Here is a 19,687-nt window from a genome sequence, read left to right as displayed (position 1 = left end):
TGGGTTTTCCCCTCAAGGGGTGTTTTTCCCTAGCATTGCGCCTACATCTGGTGTCTATTGTTTTATGTGTTATTGCTTTGGTAATTGCTTAATGAACTAAAATAAAGAAGATATAAAGAATCGTAATAATAAAAAACATCACAAGTAATTATCAATAATAAGGAAATATTTATGCCTTTCTGATTTTCTAACATGGTATCAGAGCTTTGGTGAAGAAGGAAGAAAAAGGCAGTCTCAAACACTTGATCAAGGAACCATTCAAAAGGATTATCTCGGGGAAGGAGTCTACTATATTCAAGGAAGATGTCTAGCACAATCAAGGGAAAGAACAAACTTGAAGGGGCTTCTAACTACAGGTCCTGGAAGACAAGGATTGACCTCATCCTTGAAAAGAACGAGGTATTAGACTTGGTCAAAGGAAAAGTAAAGAAGCCTATAGAGGATTCTAGTGACGATGACAAAATGAAATTCAGGGAACTAGAATTAGTGGCCATGACTCTGATGGTAGACGGAATAAAGGACAACCTTGTCCCATTCATAGCTAACATCGATCATGCTCAAGAAATGTATGAAGCCTTGTCAAAGTTATTTACTATTAAGAACATTGGTCAAGTAGAAAGTTTGAAGAATGAGCTAAGGACCACAAAGATGACTCAAGAAGACACAGTGGCATCCTTCTTTGTGAAGATAGCAAGAATTAGGGATGATCTTTTGGCCATTGATGAAATTGTTCCAGATAAAGAACTCGTGATCATTGCCCCATTAGGTATTCCATCCTCCTAGGGTGCATTTGCTACAGGTCTAAATAGTTGGAAGGAAGCTCCCACTTTTGAAGAACTATGGATTGCCTACAGTCAGGAAGAATTGAGGATCTCATTAGCCAATCCTGAAGGAGTGTGAAATGCCTACATTGCTCAACACAAAGGAAGGAAATCAAAAGGACCAAGGAATAAAGTTGAGATGTCCAAGGTAGAATGCTATCAATGCCACAAGAAGGGTCACTACAAGAGTGAATGTCCCGACAATCCCAAGAATAAGAAGAGAGATAGATATTATGTCAACATTGCTGAAGAAGGAGACCCAAAGAAAGCCAAGCCCGAAGACTCTGACATTAGGGACTTACACTACTAAGTCCTTTGCTTGTAGACTTAGATATGTTATTTTATATTTTGATGTTTTGGAATTTATAGGTTTTTAACGTATTTTGGAAAAGGCATTTTTATTGTTTTTATAAGTTTGTAGGTGTCCCTCAAGTTTTGGAGGGAGCCCCCAACAAATCCCAAAATATAAGTATCTCATCTCCTTTCAGTTGTTGGTTTCATGAACTCATTTAGTTCTTTTATTATATGAAATACTAATCATCATTCTCCCTTTATTGTCTTGATTAGGAAGACATCTTCTATATTCTCAAGAAGTATGAAAGAGGACCTCTCAAGGCAAGGTTTGTCAAAGAACAAAGGTAAGCTTTAAACATTGATTTATTTTGTTTATTCATTCGGCAATCTATTACTAACATCGTTGTGTCTAGTTATATTGAATCATAATGATTCTTGTTTTGGGCGATTCATCTCTTGATAAATATACCCACCCCATTCATATTCTTCACTGATTTTGTAGAACCCTAGACAGGTTCTAGAAAACCCTAACCGAAGGGTATGATAATGTGAATGTCTGAAACTCTAAAACTGCTTAGGGATATTGTGAAATTTTTTATTGATGATGTCATGCTTGGGATCTTGATATGATCAATAAAACCTAACTTAGGGTTGAATGATAAGGTCTAAAATCCTGAACCTTTGAAATTTTACTAATTTTTGGGTTTGCTATATATTGAAACTCTAATTCATTAGGGTTTGGTGGAATGTGTAAGCAAGACCCTTATAATGTCTTAGAAATTATCTCTTTGGTATGTGTGTGTAATCAAACCCTAGTCTAATCAAGTTTGTTATATATCTAACTTCTTTTGATTTTTGTGAAGTTGGGTTTGACTAACACATGATATGAAATGCCTTTGCATGATGATGAAACCCTAGGTATATATAGATATGTCCTTTTGGTCGAAACACTAGCTTGGTCTAGGTCAGATGTATTAATGTTGTCGGACATATGATATGCTTATGAATGATTATGAATTCCTAGATATGTGTGTTGACCTGATTATTAATGGTCATAAGTTTTAGGATTTAATGGAAGTCCTTGTCTGAGATTCTAGGATGATGATATTTGGAAATCTAGGGTTTTGTAACTAAACCCTAGTGATAGTTAAATTTTCTATTATGTGTGATATAACAATCTGAGATCTATTTATTGTTGAGATTGTGAAAATGGAATTCTAGGGTTTTGGAGTTGAACCTTAGTAGAAGTAAAAATCTCTGATGTATGATGACAATATGATAATTTGAGATTTGTGTAAGATTGTTGAAATCCAACTTTTGGTTGGGATTGATGGTTGATCGGAAATCTAGGGTTTGAAACTAACTCTAGTGGAAGTTGGTCATGTTAATGACTAAACTGTGATTGGGTTTGACTGACTCTTTTTTATGAAATCTAGGATTTGTATGAAACCCTAGCGAATTTTGAAAAGTTGTTAGATGCTTTGTAGATCTATATTTGTTTAAATAGTTTCTAGGGTTTTCTATATGTTGAAGTAAGGTATGTCATACCTTTGGGAGAAACATTGAAACCCTAGATGGAATGAAAGTTGTTATGAAGTAGTCTAGGGTTTATGACAAAGTCCCTAGCAAGATGTTGAAGAGTATGTCTCTTGTTTAAAAGTTTGAGTATCTAATATATAAAGTTGAAATTCTTTTGTGATTTTGATATGGCTAATTTCATGCTTCTATAGTTTTGGTTGTACTTGCTATCTAAGTTGTGCAAGTACACAATCTTCAATATAGTGAAGATGCTCGTTGATGTAATAAGCATGATGAGGATAGTGATATCTCTAATGAAATGGTTGGAAGCGATGAAATATTCCCCGATGATGAAAAGAAGAAGTTGATCTCCCTGAGGAAGCTTGAAGAGAAGAGAACTCCCTATGATTAAGAGGGAGTTTGGTTGAAGAGATGCTTCCTAGTTGAGAGGGAGGGCATAGCTTGGTTTTGATTAATGAATTTCGGAGGATATGTTGTTGCATGAGAAGTAGGAAAGGAAAGTATATGATTGAGGAATCTTCTGTCGAAGGTTCGGTTGATAGTCCTACTTAGTTGAGAAGCAACATCTAGAACGACCCCAGAGGTTTGTATTTGATTATGTACATATGAAAGTATATTATTGATTGGGGTTGTGTTTGTACAAGTAAATCTCTCAGAGGTTTTTTATAGCATGTTGGTTACCGATCAGTTTGATCGGGAGAGATTTTTGGTCCTTGATCTATTGGATCAAGGGGTGTTAAGGCTTTGTGAGTGAAGCATTGCCTGGGAGGACATCTGGTCGACACCTTGTGTCGATGTCCAGGTCCCAAAGTTGGAAAGGTGGCGTTGGTCACTAAGCTCTAACACGCCCTTGGATTTTTGGGTTGATTGCTAGCGAGTAGGCCTGATGGTACTTAGAGGGGTTGAAAGCTTAAGTCCATCTTAGTCCCACCCAGATAGATTGCCCTAGTCAAGAATCTAGTCTATGGCATTGTGGTGCCTAAATTGTTGAGAGACTAATGGATAGATTGCCCAAGTCGGAAATCTAGTACACGGCATTGTGGTGCCTAAAGTTCTTCATGGTTCATATAGTTTGAGATCTTCTATTGTATTTGTACATTATGACTACCTCCCTAGTTAAGAGGGAGTGTTGGAAAATGTAACTAGGTTCGGTCTTCGTTTAATATGTTTGAGTCATCATGTAATGTACTTGTCAAAAGAATAAAGAAAAGAATTTTTATTATTATTATTGTGACTTATTAAAGCATGGGTTTCATGCTTGAGTCACCATGTTTTAGATCAAAGTCCCCATTGAGGACTTCCAGAGTATATTTTGAGTCAATAGAGTCATTGTACTTTTAAAGAGACCTTTCTTGGGCTTTTGAATTGTGTAAAAAGATTTAGTATTGAATCAAATATGATTTATGTATCCTCCACCCCAAGTCGGCTTAGAAGAAGATCAAGTTGGCCTAAGGAGACTAAATCAACCTCACATGGAGCCTATAAGTACAAGCATATCGAATTCATTTGGAACACACTCTCTCACAAGAAGTTTGATATCTCTTGTAACTGGGAAAAGTGTGAAGTCTGTTGTTGGGAAGTTGAAGGAAGTGCGAGTTTGTGGAAGTCGAAGGAAGTGCGAGTTAGGGGAATTCTAAGGAGAAAGAAAAAAATTAAAATTTTGGTGCCTCTCTCTCTGTTTTGTGTCCTAGATTGGGAGAACGAAGTCTTCCAAGTTGCACTATTGCCAAAAGCTACTGCCTAATCGAAGTTGCTAGAAAGGGGTCGAAATTCTAGAAGGTTGACTTGGTGTAGAGAGAAAGTCTAGTCTTGGCCTAGGGTGAAGAGTCTCAAAGAATACTATTGAAAGGAAGAATTTCTTAACTGGGTTTTCCCCTCGAGGGGGGTTTTTCCCTAGCATTGTGCCTACATCTTGTGTCTATTGTTTTATGTGTTGTTTCTTTGGTAATTGCTTGATGAACTAAAAGAAATAAGATATAAAGAATTGTAATAATAAGAAACATCACAAGTAATTATCAAGAATAAGAAAATACTTCCGCCTTTCTAAGTTTCTAACACAGGTTACCCCACAATTTGGAGCGCCTAAGCCCTCGCCACTAGGTCTCCTACATGTTAGGCCTTCTTAAGCAATTCCATCATTGAAGAAACTAGTTTACCAATAATTAAATTGAATCGGTATTAATGGGGGGAATACTTTATATAAGACATATCAAAATATTCATCCATTCCATCTATTCAAATGTTATTGTTTACGTAATAAAGACAGCGAAAAAAATTTACAATATAGTTCTAGATTATTTTTTCCTGCATCCTACAACTATATATAGCCCTTCAAAGTGGCTCATAGTAAGTCCTTTCTTCCTATATCATTAAACCTTCAAGAAATCATAGGTTTTGCTCTTGGTAAGGGAGATGTAGCATTGACTTCTCTTATTTTAATCATAAACCTATTTTGAAAGAAATTAGTTTAGTGTGTTTTATAGTTACTTTTTACCATGCTCCATTCTTTACATAGTTGATTTAGATTTATCATCTATATTTCCAAATTATCAAATTTGTTGAAAGTACCTTGGGATTTTGTCCTCCAATATAATAAGTGATTAGCCTCCATTTTTTGTAAGAAGTAGGGATAGTCCACCACTTGTTTCACCTAATCCCACAATTTTTACAAGATTGTGAGTTAACCTCACTCTTTTCTCCTAACCATTTACCTCCTTGTATATGCTATAAAAGCTCTAAAATGTGATCTGATACTTCTTAGCATGAAAACTTGTGTGGACAATATGTTTTAAGCACATCTGTGAGACCAAACGGCAAGTAAACCTTCTCAAATATATTGTGTGTGTGTTAAATTGGACCAAGTATATTTGACCCTTGCCAAAATCCTTTCTTTAAAAGAGTTAAAACTCACCAAGATATGTCCTTAGTAATGTAAAGTTAAAACACCCCATGCACAACACACTCTAAAAGAAGTTATTATCCCATGAGATTTTGACGATAATGCTCTAAAAGGCCATTAAATTCAGTTGCACCAGAGGAGCATAGAGAGCTAAGTGCTTATCCCACAAGTCTTTTGGCTCACTTGTGAGATTGTCAAAGTGAAAAAGGTTTCCCATAAAAGTGCCATTCATGTCGCATCCACTTCACCTATGCAACATGAATTTAAAGTTGGGTGCAAGTCTTGTGTGCCCTCTGCAAAATAGTTACCCTTCAAACCTAGTTTCGATGCTAAGGAATCCATTCTTTGCAATGCAGTTCCTTGGTGTATGCTTCTAAATGCACTTCCAACAATGCCCATTCTCATTCAACGTTGCACTTTTATAATTAATCATGAGTAGATTCTAAGACATGGATAACATGCCTCTTAAAGCAACAACATAATATCCCAAGTGAAAGGATCCTCTCAAGGCAAAGGTATAATAATCCAAGTGAAAAGAGGCTTCAGACCTCGACTTATTGACTAGTCTGTCTACATTATCCTCTAATAAGTGACATTAAACACCACTAGAAAAGTGATTCCATGCTTGGATAACCCATCTTATTTCCAAAGTTTATGTATTGAGAATTTAAACCACTCACATTCCAACATACGATATTTTAGTAGCTACATAATAAAAAATTGAACATTTCTTAATGCTTTTTCTTCTCTTTTAGCTCTAGACTCATTAAAACCCTATGTACTAGATCAGGTTGTCCTACAGCCAGGCTATACGGAAAACCAGATTAGATCTAGACCTGACCTAAATCCATTGCAGGGCAGAGTTCTGAAATAGATCCTAAATGTTGATCCATCTTCTCATGTCATTTTGTGAAAAGGCGTATTTTCAAAGGAAATAAAGATAACAACGATTTCCATATTGAATAAACAAATCCAACTAAAAATACAATTTATAATTAAAAGTGATAAAAAAAAAAGTTAAGAAAAAATATGTAAATTGCATTATATATTTTTTTTTCCTTGCTAATATATAATATCTTTTGTATAGATAAAAATATATAAAAAGTATCTTAAAAATAATAATAAAAAAATTTAAAATATATATAAAATAAAATTTAAAATATATATATAATAACCAATGAAAAAGAAAAACCTAACTCAAAAAAAACAAAAGCCGAACTGAAAACTATAAAATATCCCTCCCACGTATTTTTAATAAAATTTAAAATGTATATAAAATAAAATTTAAATATATATATAATAACTAATGAAAAAAAAACTGACCCAAAAACACAAAATATCAATATAAAATATCCCCTCCCACACATTAAAAATGTATATAAACTAAAATTTAAAATATATATAAAATAACCAATGAAAAGGAAAAACCTGACCCCAAAAAACACAAAAGCCCAACTTAAAACTATAAAATATCCCCTCCCACATTTTTAACACTGTTATCTGTCACATCTTGAAAACAGTGCTGTTTCATATCTTTTTAATGTAAATACGCATGCATATGTACTTCTGATATATTTTTATATAGGATGTGTCCTAACCATTACATCTAAAACTTTTAAAAATTTGGTGAAGTTCCTGATCCAGATACAAATCCATATTTGTATCCATTTTCATGCAACTTAGTTAAGAAACCGTGTCAATTGCGCTTCTCGAGCGATCATCTCAACACCCGAGATTGTCCAAACTGAGTTATCTCATCTAAATTTTCTTATTCATCTTTTCTTATTTTATCTAAATCAATTGTTCTTTGTCATGCTTGATGCTTGAATTTTTTTTCCAGAGAATGCTTGATGCTTGAATTTCCATCTTCATATTACATTAAATAATCATTTAAAAAAAAAAACGCAATTCCCTAAATCTAAATTTTCCCTAGTAAAAATAATATCTACAATGACATAATTTTGAAGCCTAGACTCTATACTCAAATCCTGTAGTGATAGTTGCTTAACTAATCTTTAATAATACCTAAAATGACATAATTTTGAAGTCTGTACTCAGCCTGTAGTGATAGTTGCTTAACTAATCATGTTAAAAGCACCAATGGAAAAGAGCCTTACAGCCGTAGGTCAAAAACGCTTGAAACTTTTTTACAGAAACTTTTGATTATTTATTTGGACCAACTTCATGAAAAATATAATTTACGAATTTTACGAGATGGAAATTAACAGAATAGAATAGATTCCTCAGTATTCACCCTCTACGCTGAAGGCCGATTTACACTTCATTTTAGATACATGACAAATGAAGCGGCTGGCAGATTATATGAAACTAGGATTTTTTAAAGTAGGCCCAAGGTATTTTAAAACTGCAGAATTAAATCGAGATAATTCAGAATTACGCTTGACAAGATGCAATCCAGAACTATCTTCACTATTAGCTTAATTTAGACGCCTGTGGGAAACAGTCCTAAATCTCATAAAATATATGGAACATCATGAACCATAGTGCCTTGTTAAAATGTTTTACTACTTCACATTGAATTATAGCAAGGTTTGTCAAAAATAAAGCTTTCAAAACGAAGTAAATATTTCATAAAAACTGAGTTTCAACTATATGTTGTCGGTAAAAATGGCATGGAATGGTTTGACTGTCCAAGCAAATGGCTATTGAAAAAGACCAATTATAACCAAAGAAAGCAATATTTTTAAAAGAAGCAACTGAGAGTAGGGTACATAAGCCACTCCTCACCACAATGGCATAAAGTGTACAATCTGACCCAAGATAATCATTATATTATATTTTATTATGAAGGGCAGCCACTAAGTCATGAGCATCATCTAGAAGTTTCCAAACATCCAGATGACCTGCCATGTTGTTGCACTCTCTAAGAATGTCATCCATGCCAGTATACTTCTCTATTATAAGCTTCCTTTTTTGCAACACAGATGCAGATATGGCATACAATAACAAATCACTAGTCGGAGGAGCCCTCTGCTTACCCTTCTTCCAAGCTGCTTTCCCTATACCTGCTCTAATAGCTGCTTGATTGGCCCAAATGACCTCCCACAGACAGAGAGTCTGCTCAAACGTGAGCTCTCTCCTAAAAAGCACCACCACCATCCTATATACAAAGAAGCAATCTTCAGCCTGGAGTTTCTGTAAATGTTTATATAATTGTGGATCCTTTGCTTTAATAATTTTGGCAACAATCTCCAGTTGTCTGCGGATACCTGATTCATCTAATCTGAAATTATCACGTGCAATGCGCATAAAGTGGACAAAGCACCAAAATGCTTCATAGTCATCATCCATCAATGCAACAAAAGGGGACAGAAGATCACTCATTCCTTGGCAATATCCAATCTCAGAATCATAGAGAGCATAAGTCTCGAGGATTGCAACTAATCTTGCAGCATGATGCTTACGGCATGGTTCTAAGTGCTCATCATTTTTTAATCCAACATGACAACCTAACACCAATGCCTCTTCCTCTGAAACATTTGCCTGGGAAGGAGAATATGGGATCCATTCTGCGTTCATGCGTACTGCATCAAGACGAATTATCCTCTGCCATGTACTGAAATCTTCCAACGCCTTAGGACCCCTTTCCTTCAGGCTCTTTATCCTGTCAAACTTTACTTCAATGTCTGAAGATTTTCCATCTTGTGTGTGCCCATCATTAACATTAACAGAAGACTTGACTGGAATGAGATTATATTCATCCGTGGATTCACCATCCAAATGGTCCTCATTTTCTCTGTGGCTATCCTCATCACTAAGGTCATACTTGACCATCACGGAATCATCTTCAATAATGGATTCACAGTCCGAAGATGCCTCATCTGTTCTCTGCGAATTGTTACCAGTAGACAAAGGGTCTAGGAGCTTAGAACCCTTTTTATCTGTGCTTTCTGATTCTATGAAAACAGATCCGCTGGATTTTCCCACGTCTTCAGCAGACGCAGCAACTGCATTATCTTGTTCAGATCCAAGTCTCTTTTCTTCTACACTGCAATCAATTACCTCGCCGTTTGTCTCATCACTGTCCTGTTCACTTTGCAGAAACTCACACTGTCGTCTCAACTTTTCATACTCGGCTCTGAATCAACACATGTAACCATTAAATCTTCAAAAATAAAATGCTTTCCCTGAGAAAGCGAAAAGTTGTTTGAATCTCGAAACTGTACACAGTCCAAGAATAAAATTCCTGATGCTATTTCAGGAAAAGATAAATAGAAGAAATGTCTCAACTTAAACCTTTGCAACAAAACAAATTTAAATTCATCTTAATTTTACCGTTCTTAATTTAAATTTTTTCCATGAACTTTGCCTTATCACATATGTCCTGCTGACTAAGATTCAGATCCTATTTCTTTAGCATACCTCATGCGAATTCTTTCAAGATCCCTTTCTCTTTTGGAACTCATCAAGTCATATCTGTATCAAAGCATTACTTCAACTTAGAAAATATACAAAAGCTAAAGACCTTGAAGTACAATCAGAATAGCAGACACAAATATAGACAATATGGATCACTGAAGCCCTATTTCATCAATATGTACATTTTCTGATATCTTCCCACAATTCCAACACCCTCAGTGTTGAATATTTTCTGTTAATACACTGGTTATGTCAACAAATGTGTCTATTTCAGAACAGGCTTTCCACAATTTTAATTTAATTATCAGCGAATATTAGGTGGATGGAAGAGATTTAATCTCCATGGAATACACCTGAATATTCATAGTAGTATTCACAGATCAAAGATTAAGATTTATTTCCAAGTTAGTTATGCTCTCTTATTTAATTTATTTCAAATTAACTAATTAAAGAAAATGTTTTATAACCACCCGTCATATTGGGCATGTGGTATTGACAAGCCACGGTATTGGCCCATGGTATTGTAACAAGATCTATTTACAGGTTAAAAAATTCCATGGTAAAGTGGTGGTGAACCTCTATGGTTAAGAATATTGTTACATACTTTTTTAAATGTATATATGTTTAACTCATAGATTAATTATTGTTATAATTATTAATAATAATAATTTAAAATAAAGTTATAATTTAGTTAAAATTTATGATTTATTTTAATCTGAGCAATGCGAGATGTCTCATGAGATAAGTGTTATCATGCTTATCGGCGTTTAACAGCCATTTAATTTATATGGCTGCGCTAGTTACTGTAAGATTTATTATAGTCAATATACTATCAAAAAGGTGCTAAAAGAGACTCTTAGTTGTAAGTTTGGTGAAACTAGTACAATAATGGTCATCACCTAGCAAACGCTACCAAGAACATTATATCTTAATGACACCAAATCAGCCTGGAACAATTGAAAAGGATGGAATGACGCACATACTAAAGCACTGAGCATAAGTTTTCCTGGAGATTTTGTGTTATGCCATCGATGTTGGCTCTAGCAATACATAGTTCTTTATGTTCTGTATTTCTCTAGGACCTTCCATGTCATGTCATTGATATAGTTTAATAGGAAGCACAACAGTTGCGAATATTATTCAGTGAATAGCTACATACTTAATTATTTCTTAGATGGTTATACGCATGAGGAATCACCTCTTATTCAGTAACACTTAAAAATAAAGATAACTACACATCCACATGAACAGAGATAGCCATGGAAAAATAAAGAAAAAAAATTGCTATCACTTGTATTTCAGTCACAAATCTTGTACTACAATAATGAATATCTAAAAGAGATTTGTTGTCAGATCATGCACATTCAAATGAGATCAGTAAGGAGATAATGCTTACACTCCAAGAAGAAATGGCCAAACTTCTGCTCTTATTCTTGAGTCGATGCCCTGTAATTAAACAAAATTAAATAAGATCAGAGGACTGAAAATACACCAGGAGATCATGACATCAATAACATGTGTCTGTTGACATCAATGCAGGTGCCTATACATGATAGTGGTGAACAATTTAATAGCGGATCAATTAGAGGTAAGAAAACAGTTTTTATAAGCCCATGTGAAAGAGATCATCGACAGAAAAAGCAAAGTGTAACCATTCTAAGACAAAGGAAACCAATCAGAAGTTCAAACTCTAGAGGATGGAATAAATAAAACGCATTCGATGAAGACAAATGATAGACTTGATAATTATACAAGAAGTTCAAGGAATATTTGCCAAGAGTAAATGTCTTAAAAGTAGTATGGCCTTTGCCCTAAAGATTGTTGGTGAGTCGTGACCTTATCATGTCTGTCTTAAAGCTGGAGCCATCACAATGATGTTTATAGTTGACAACTGAGCTTATGATCTTTCTAACAAACATTCTATGAGAAAATTCACACTGAGGGTGATCATGCACAAAAGAAGCTCCAATCTGGAGTCAACCCATCAGATAAACTAGGATGCTGACTCTGCTTAGGCAATACAAAAGTAAGTTACCATCAACCAACAGGAATGTGGGTTTCTATAAATGATGATAGACACTCTTAGCTATCTTTACAACGATCCAAAGAACGGTATCTGAACAGATTTCCTTAGAGTAACAGATTATGGAGCCTCATGGTCAACATTGAGGGAACTTTTCTTTTGCCTTTTTCTAAACCAAGCTAAATCTTGTCACCAGTAATCCAATAAAGAACGGTATCTGAACAGATTTCCTTAGAGTAACAGATTATGGAGCCTCATGGTCAACATTGAGGGAACTTTTCTTTTGCCTTTTTCTAAATCAAGCTAAATCTTGTCACCAGTAATCCAATAAGACAACATTAATGAGAATGAAAACAATTTTGTGGACAAATGAAAGGAATAAGAAATCCCTTTACAAGGAATCACTTCATCTGTATGTGACAAAGGAGATAGTATAGCATTTTGTGCTAGATAACAGAAGCCGATGAACCTAAACCCTTGGGTAAAATGATAGAGGGTTGATTCCTATTGAAGATAATCTGAAGTTGGGGAATATCTTTTTTGATATGTGCCACTGATCGTGACTCTGGAATTGATAATTTCTGAAAATATTTTGATAGGAAAGAAGCATTCCCCCATAGAGAATCAGGAAAACTACTACATTTATGAATTCCATATATGGAAAATAACTTAGGTAAAAAAATGACAATATTACAACTGCATGACAGCTTCAAACCCCTGACTTCCCTTCCAAAGGATGCAGTTCAATTTCTGTGTTCTTTGCAGCATGAACAAACCCTTGCATGCAACCAAATTACAATTTAGAACTGAAAGTTAAGCAAGTTAAACCTCTACACGAAATGATAGCATATATGTACAAACTAAGGGACACGACTTGATGGCTGAGAGAGATGTGAATTGTCCACCTATCAGTATCTAGTATCTACTATCACAATGAGCAGGACCAAAATGATAAAGCACAGCACAAATATGGTTAAATCCATACATCCGAAGATGACATATAAGTATGCTAATGCATCCAGAGAGATAAATATTTCAGATAGGATTATAAACTTAAAATTGAATGCTTTAGAATGGTCCCTAAAATGGCATTCATAATTCATGAACATAAACTGAAATTAAGTCCTTGATAAGAGAAACGAAATCAGTCTATAGTACATACAAAACAGATATAGATGTACTGCAACAAGAAAAATATTTTAATTCAAATTAAAAGACTCAGAGAAAAAGGAGGATTGTCTTTGGAATATGCAGTGGGCCTGAACCTTCTAAAGTTTAGATTGCAACTAAGTATGTTAAAATTGGCAACTAGGGCCAAACTCCATGTGGGTCATCTTATTTATGGCAGCTGATATTTTTCTCGGATCCCTCTCATCGAGAGGTGTACGATTGATCTAAAGATCATCCGATTCTGATAAGTATTCATGGAGATATGAATTTATTTGTGTTATGGGACAATTCATCAAGGTCGGCCAGCAACCAAATAAACCCCTCATGTGCTCAACGTTTTAGTATAAATAGAGGTGCCTTGAAAGTCATTTGGACACACACACAACTCTCTTGTGATCTCTTCCTCTCCATTTGTTTGGGTTTTAATGGAAGGAAGAATCCCTAAGAGAAAACGCTGATCTACGAGGTTTACCCTAGCCCTAGACGAAGAGATCTATACGCTGCCCTCATCTACATTCATGGAGAAGAATCTTTGCTGCCCAAAAGGAAGGCTCTTATATTGCAGCAAGGGTAGGGTTCAACGCTGCTATGGAGAAGCCATAACGCTGCCCTATGGAGAAGCCCTAACATAACCTATGAAGAGGTATATGCAGTCAAGAAGGGCAGCAATGTAAACGCAACCTAGAAGAGGGTCTCTACCCTACATGGATGCCCTAGAACCTTAACGCAGTCTATGGAAGAATGAAAGGTCTGAAATTGCCCTAACCGCAGCAAGAGAGCGAGGCTCTAAGACAGCGTGGAGGAGGCCTGAGTTCCTCAATGGAGGCCGAGTTAATTGCTGGAGCAGTAGCTTGTTTTTGGGTCACTTTGGTGGAGGGCGTAAGGGCTAGTTGTGACTGCTGGGGTATAACAAGCCAACGTGTGGTTTAGGGATGCTGGAGAAGGGTGATCATAGCTTTGGGACAGATGTTGCCGCGGATGTGTGCAGGCTGGTAGGACTTTTATTGATGCCCCAACCAGTCCGTGACCTTATTGTGAAGGCTGTCCTAACAGTTGTTAGAATGATCAGAGAATCCCCTAACAGTGATCTGATGTAAGTGCAGCAACATGATAGCAACAGCAAGCATGCAAGGTCAGCAAGCATGCACATTGGGACAGCAAGCATGCAAGGTACAGCATCCATACACATTGGGACAGCAAGCATGCAAGGTACAGCAAGCATACACATTGGGACAGCAAGCATGCAAGGTACAGCAAGCGTGCACAATGGGACAGCAAGCATGCACATTGGGACAGCAAGCATGCAAGGTACAGCAGGCATGCACATTGGGACAGCAAGCATGCAAGGTACAGCAAGCCTGCACGGTCAGCAAGCATGCACATTGGGACAGCAAGCATGCAAGGTACAACAAACATACACATTGGGACAACAAGCATGCACATTGGGACAGCAAGCATGCAAGTACTGCAGGCATGCACATTGGGACAGCAAGCATGCAAGGTACAGCGAGCATGCAAGCTCAGCAAGTATGCACATTGGGACAGCAAGCATGCAAGGTACAACAAGCATACACATTGGGACAACAAGCATGCACATTGGGACAGCAAGCATGCAAGGTACAGCGAGCATGCACATTGGGACAACAAGCATGCAAGGTACAGCAAGCATGCACATTGGGACAGCAAGCATGCAAGGTATAGCAGCAGCAAGCACAATGGGACAGCATGGCAAGCATAGTGCTGCAAGCACATAGGACAAGATGGCAACATGTCGCAGAAATGGCACATGATGCAGTACAGTGATGGGTACAGTCATGATTGGTGAAGCATGATGAGATGCAGCATAGTGATGATGGGTGCGCATGGTGCAGCACAGTGAGGTGCGGCATGATGACGAGGTGCAGCACAACGATAGGTGAAAGAGTCACCTTGGAGAATCAGTTGAAGCAGCATGTCTTCAACTGATCTCCTGTATCATCTTCTTAGAGATGATCTATGCTCTTATCTAGATAAGTCAAAGTGTTGACTTTTGTTGTAAATGTACTATCTCTCTTTCTCTCTCTGCTGAACTATTGAAGAACATATAAGAAGAATTGATCAAGTGTTTCCCCACATTGGGGTTTGTCGCTAGCTAGCGCCACATCCTGTGTCCTCTTGTCTTGGCTTGTCTTCTGCGATTTATATTTATGTTCTATCTGCAGTTTACTTTAACGTTAATGTGATTGCTAATTTGGAAAAGATATTGAGCTAACTGTGAAAATTGAAATAAATTGCTCTAGCATAGAACATGCCTAAAGTTAATATGGAACCAGAGTTGAGGTGAAGACAAAGCCCAAGCAAGAGTGAAAGAGCAATCACCAAATACAGTTGGGAAAGGACAAAAGGATCAATGGATTCCTCATCCCTCTTCTAATTCACCAAGGGTGAAGTCGAAGCAGAGAATATTATCAGAATGGCGCAACGGAAGTTTCTGATGGTCTACCTGAAGGTCACTTCTATGGGAAGTCCGGATCTAAGGGTGGAATGAAACGCAGATTCCTTGGTTGAAATAAGTTTGGCCATTATGCGAAGGAGTGTCCGACTAGTAGGGACACATCACTTGATGATGATAACAATCATTCCAAGGACATCTTCAATGATCAGAGGAATGACAGGTATTGCAGGTCATCAAGTACACGGCCGACTCCTTAGAGAAAGCAAGGAACCCTTGGTATGAAGAATCAAATGTTGTTTCTAATAAGATAAAGAAGTGTTATCTTGTATTGGCCCTCTCCTTCAGAATCTTTGGGAATCTGGCTTAGTGATTGTAGCGCTTCAAGGCACTCCATCAGATAGAAGGGTGCTCTCTCTCTAATTTGGTAGAGATGCAAACATTCGTGGGATTATACTTGGAGCCGATGCCACCTATCCCGGAAAGGGTGTTACTCCTCAATTGAATGAGGGTAACTCGATTCATTTATAGAATCCCTTTTATGTACCTGATCGCAAGAAGAACTTGGTGTCCATTTCGGCAATGGAAGTCAAAGGTTTCAAGGTGGCATTCATCGATGGAAAGGTGTTTGAAAATAGAATTTTCAAAGATGCTTTTACTCATGGGTTCAGGGTTGGCAATTTGTATCAAATTGCAGAAAGTCCATTGGGGACCATGTCAGTTGACACATAGCACCAGAGGTCTGTGAGTCAGATGATGACAGGGATGCCTGAATTCAAAAGGAGCATGAAGGTACATGTCTGAGATGTACCGAAGGAAAATCTCACAAGGGGACCATTCCCCTCATGTAGCAGGTCCACAGGTTTGGAACAACCCGAGGAGGTTTGAGATTCATGATCGGGAATCTCATGTGTGCAGGTGGAAGAAAGCCCTCTATGGCTTGAAGCAAATCACCCCGGGTTTGATATGAGAGGATTGATAGCTGTCAGATGAAGTTGAGATTCACTAAGAGTGAAGCCAATCCAAACCATTGTTTGAAGGTTGTGGATGATAGACCTCTCATACCAACACCTTCTAAGAATGACCTATTTCTAATAGGTGCAGACCCTCTCACTTCCAGAAGTAAGAGGGAGTTGGATTCCAGATGTCGAATGGTAAACTGCAAGCCCGTGACTACCTCGAGGATCTTAACTTTTAGAAGCTATATGATGATAATGCCGAACCAGATTTGGGAAATGCCTCTAGGATTCATAACTCATTTGCATTGATGTTCTTGGTGAACTTTCGTCTGGATATATGTTTTGTAGTTAGCATGGTGAGCTCATATTTGGTTGAGTCTCACTGGATTGGTGCCAAGAATATTCTGAGATATCTCGGGGCACAATCTCTCATGGATTGAGATACACTGCCAAAAATATGAAACTGCATGATTATTCGAATGTTGATTGGGCAAGCAGTATGGAGGATCACTAGAGCACTTCTCAGTGCTGGTTCTCTTTGGATTCTGCTTCGATATCATGGATGAGCATGAAGCATAAGTTGGTTGCTATAAGCACCGCCGAGACTGAATACATAGCTACGAGTATGATCTCGTGTGAAGTTGCTTGGTTACGGAAGCTCTTCAGTGAGTTGTTTGTACACATGATGAATACCACTGTGATTCTCTATGACAACTGGGGGAGTTCGATTGTTGAGGAATCTCGTATTCGATGGTTGCTCCAGTAGATAGACATCAAATACTACCTTATCTGGGAGATGGTAAATCGATGAGCGAGGAGGCTCCATCGCATTGAGATTGATGTATAAGTCGCAGACATTTTGTCAAAGCCTCAAGGAAAGGTCAAATCTTTGACTTTCCCGAACGACTTGGAGTCGTTGAGAGACCTTCGTATAAGGGTCTTGCATGTTGCATGCATTAAGCTCTGGGAGCTCTAGGGGGCTTGGGGTACTTACTGAAGCAACACACGACAATAGGGCGACTCACCCTCCCCTAATGGTGCGATGTGTACAGGGTGAATAACTCAGCCTTCCCTGTGATACCCTGAGGCGACTTTGGGACAAGATGATTCGTTCTCCTGTGAGCCAGGATGATTCGTTCTCCTGTGAGCCAAGATGATTAGTTCTCCTATAGGACAGGATGATTAGTTCTCCTGTCGAGGCATCCTACCCATGCAGTCTGGGACTCATGGGAAGTACCTCTCATCTGATCAATGAGTAGGGAAATGGGGTTAGGGACCATAGTAGTACTATCGGTGGACGTATCGTTGTATCTACCGTACTCCCTATGCTAGGATGACCTCCATTGATCTAGGATCAATGTAACTGATCTGGGATCAGTATGAGTGGTTTGAGACACTCTCTTGTGATATTGATCTGGGATCAATAAAACTGACTTCAGGTCAGTAGAGAATGGTATGAGACATTCTCGATCAATTCTTCTTCTTCATGGTTCAGCAGAGCAGAGCAGTGCAGGGCACTGATGGCAGAGATAGTACAGTCTGGCAGATGGATCAGCAGATGGAGTTCTCCCTAGTTGAGAGGGAGTGTTAAAATTAGCAACTAGGGCCAAATTCCATGTGGGTCATCTTATTTATCGCAGCTGATATTTTTCTTGGATCCCTCTCATTGAGAGGTGTAGGATTGATCTAAAGATCATCCAATGTTAAATTTGGACAACTAGGTCCAAACTCCATGTTCTGATGCTCAGATTAAGAGGCTAATATTTTTGTTGGATTCCTCTTTCTGAGAGGTGTAAAATCCATATAAAAATAGTCTTAATCCGATGAGCAGAACTTATATTTTGAATTTATTATTCTTAATAAATTATATGTGCAAAGGTCAGCCAGTTTTGTAATGTAGGCTCACATGCCCAACAGATGTATCACACACCCTCATTGATGGATATATATATACAGGAAAAGTTGGAGAGAATTTGATCACAACACAACTCACATCTTCCTCTCTCATCCTAAAAAGTACGAGCTACCTGGAGGACGAATTTCAGCCACACGTGGGAAGGACGAAGAGGATTTTTCTGCTAGGGTTTCTGCTGCTAGGGTTTCGCAGAAGTTTGACCAGCGTTGACTTTGGTCAATGCTTGGTCCAAACAAGCTGAAAACTTGTGGGAGGTTCGATTTTTGAAGGCCATACTACCTGGCACAAAAATCGAGGTCAAAGGGTTAACCGTTTTGCTGCTGCGTTGACTTTTAGCTTGCTGCCCCTGCGTTGACTTTTCAGGACAGCGTTGACTTTTGTAGAACTGACTTGGGTTGACTCATCTACTGGTTGGAGGGTTGTTGTGACACATGCTGGGCTGGCTGACCAAAGGAGACTTTGCTGGTTGAAGCATCCTGTTGACCGCCGAAACAAACACATACATTTTTCTTGTTTCTGATTTGTCTTCTGTAAGATCTGCTTATATGTTCTATCTGCATTTTGCTTATCTACTTGTATGATTGCTGTGAGAAAAGTGAAATTGCTCTTAGCATAGAATATCTACAAAACTTTACATGGTATCAGAGCTGAGGTGAAGACAAACTCTATCTATAGCAATCATCATCGAAGGAAATGGATTCCTCTAAGCTTGAATTCAGGGAGAATGACAAGCTGACTGGAAGTGATGACTTCCATGCCTGGAAGATGTTATTAGATCTCAAATTAGAAGATCATGATCTCCTAGATCATGTGACAGGGAAGATTCAAGAACCTCCATCAAATGCCTCTGCTGCTGTTAAACACAAGTATAAGAAGGGAGAAATCAGAGCAAAACTGCTGATCAGGGAATCCATAAATAAGAGTCTGGTTGCCTACATATCTGAACTAGGCACATCCAAGGAGATGTATGACAAACTGATACTTATGTTCCGAGTAAACAATGTGAACCAAGTGCTATTCCTCAAGAACAAGTTGAAGAATATGAAGAAGGGCCGAGACGAGTCTATTCAAACTTTCTTTATGAAGTTGACCGAAACCAGGAACAATCTGCTAGCTATTGGGGAGACAATAGCTGATCGTGAGATGGTTCTCACCGCACTTGGAGGACTTCCATATGAATGGCAAGTATTCACAACTACCATTCTCAACAATAATACCACCCCTAACTTTGATGAGCTTCTGTCTAGATGTATGCA

General features: G+C 37.7%; 1 protein-coding gene across 7 annotated transcripts in view; it reads right to left on the bottom strand.

The window, feature by feature from the left end:
* Positions 1-8,233: 8,233 nt before the first annotated feature.
* The window catches only part of LOC149213651 (rab GTPase-activating protein 22-like), a 52,357-nt gene continuing 40,903 nt past the window's right edge, over positions 8,234-19,687 (bottom strand). For all 7 annotated transcript variants that reach the window (XM_089392080.1, XM_089392081.1, XM_089392082.1 and 4 more), the window contains 3 exons: positions 11,330-11,379; positions 9,937-9,990; positions 8,234-9,652 (listed from right to left, as the gene is read on the bottom strand). In XM_089392080.1, the coding sequence (XP_089248206.1) occupies positions 8,347-9,652; positions 9,937-9,990; positions 11,330-11,379 (1,410 nt within the window). In that variant the 3' untranslated portion in view covers positions 8,234-8,346. The remainder of the gene's footprint in view (positions 9,653-9,936; positions 9,991-11,329; positions 11,380-19,687) is intronic.

Source organism: Pinus tabuliformis, chromosome 1_1, assembly GCF_031772625.1.
Source record: "Pinus tabuliformis cultivar Carrire ecotype Pingquan chromosome 1_1, CPIR1, whole genome shotgun sequence".
In the NCBI taxonomy this organism is placed as follows: domain Eukaryota; kingdom Viridiplantae; phylum Streptophyta; class Pinopsida; order Pinales; family Pinaceae; genus Pinus; species Pinus tabuliformis.
The sequence above is the reverse complement of the archived record's forward strand: the minus strand, read 5'-3'. Positions and strand labels throughout refer to the sequence as shown.